General features: G+C 39.2%; 1 protein-coding gene across 1 annotated transcript; it reads right to left on the bottom strand.

Moving 5' to 3' along the window:
- LOC113751352 (putative late blight resistance protein homolog R1B-16) lies at positions 1 to 876 on the bottom strand. The gene has a single exon (XM_027295330.1). It carries the CDS (start codon positions 874 to 876, stop codon positions 1 to 3), a length of 876 nt encoding a protein of 291 aa, XP_027151131.1.
- Between the last annotated feature and the right edge of the window lie 676 nt (positions 877 to 1,552).

Below are 1,552 nucleotides of genomic sequence, written 5' to 3'. Positions count from 1 at the left end.
TTATGTGTCAAAATTACTTCCGCTGTCCCCATTTTTTTTGTGCCAACACCCTTCCACCATCCATAGCCATGTCAAATTTTGAACTGAAATCTCCTCGTCTTCTTGAAATACTACAAGGCAAAGAAAGCATGCTTTGAGCCAATTTGGCAAATTCTTGTAACTCAGTTCTAAGATTTGCATGCATCGTCTCTGAGGATCACTGGTAATGAGTGGATTCAAACTACGTGCAATTTGTTTCCATGATTCTGGTTTCATGTTTCTCCATTTAAGGAGACCTGCAATTGCAACAAATGAAAGAGGCAGCCCTTGACAGTTCCTGGCATTGTCCTTCTCGACTTCCCATAGTTCCTCAGAGCAGCATTGTTTAGGAAATATCTTCATTCTTTGTAACTCCCACGTTTCATCATCAGAGAGTGGACGAAGATTAAAAAGATTACTTTCTAGTGTGACTTTGAAAACCACACCAGAGAGACTACTGGTTATCAAAATTGTACTTCCATTTTGGTCATTTGGGAAAGAGCTCTGTAAGTCATCCCATGCCCCAATATCCGACATGTCATCCATAAAGATAAGGTACTGATTTCTCCCCAAGCTTTGACACAACAGCAATTCCAAATCTTCATCTTCCATTGAATGGATATTATCAACAAGCTGTATAATGTGGCTCAAAATTTCAAGCAAGAGGTCTCTTTCGGTGTATACTTGTGAAACATAACACCATGCACGAGTATGGTAGTACCCGACAATTTCAGGGTCATCATACACTTTGTTAGCCAAAGTTGTTTTACCGATTCTAGGCATTCCAACAATGGAGATAGCATCTCTATGCAGTGATCCTCTTGTAAGTCGATTAACTATTTGCCTTCTGCTGATCATTGAGAATCACCACATCGTCACCAGTTCCAGTGGCTCTAGTCTGTGGAATCTCATGCCTTGTAGTCTGCACAATATTCTAGACTCCCACATCAAAGGCCTTGCTTTGAAATGTTTTGACCTGAATCTTAATGAGTCTGATCTCTTCTGAGATGTGAAAAAGCCACAGAAATTGGTTCCACTAATCACCATTTTTGACTGCCGACGAATCAATGACAGACTCTGCCTCATACGCCACATGAATAAGACGTGTACAAAGTTCCTTCGATCCTTCATTCTCTATGTCTTTCTCTATGAAATATATTAAATAAGATACCAAGAACTCAAAATCATCGCCACTCCCTCCATCCCATTAGAAGTGTAATACTTTCCTTTTTTGTCCGTCCCAAAATTAGTATTACTTACAAATAATGGCAATAAAACTTTCACCGATTTCCATTGATACCCTTAAATCTTACAGCAAGATTCTTTTATTTTAGTGGGCCCCAAAGTTCACCTATGAAATAGAGAATTTCCATTTGATGGTGTGTGAGTGTCATGTTAGATTAGAACTAGCAGGATTCATGCATTGCACTTTCACCAAAAGAACTTGAAAACATATTATAGGTATGGGTCCCACAATCTTATTACCACTCTATCCTACCTTCAATAGAGCAACACGTCAGGCTACATAGCTAAT

The sequence above is a fragment of the Coffea eugenioides genome, chromosome 11 (genome assembly GCF_003713205.1).
Source record: "Coffea eugenioides isolate CCC68of chromosome 11, Ceug_1.0, whole genome shotgun sequence".
Taxonomy (NCBI): Eukaryota; Viridiplantae; Streptophyta; class Magnoliopsida; order Gentianales; family Rubiaceae; genus Coffea; species Coffea eugenioides.
This window is presented reverse-complemented; position numbering and strand designations above follow the sequence as displayed.

What these genes read in the sequence shown, in the direction of transcription:
- LOC113751352 (XM_027295330.1), bottom strand. Translation starts at nt 876, where the DNA reads ATGATCAGCAGAAGGCAAATAGTTAATCGACTTACAAGAGGATCACTG.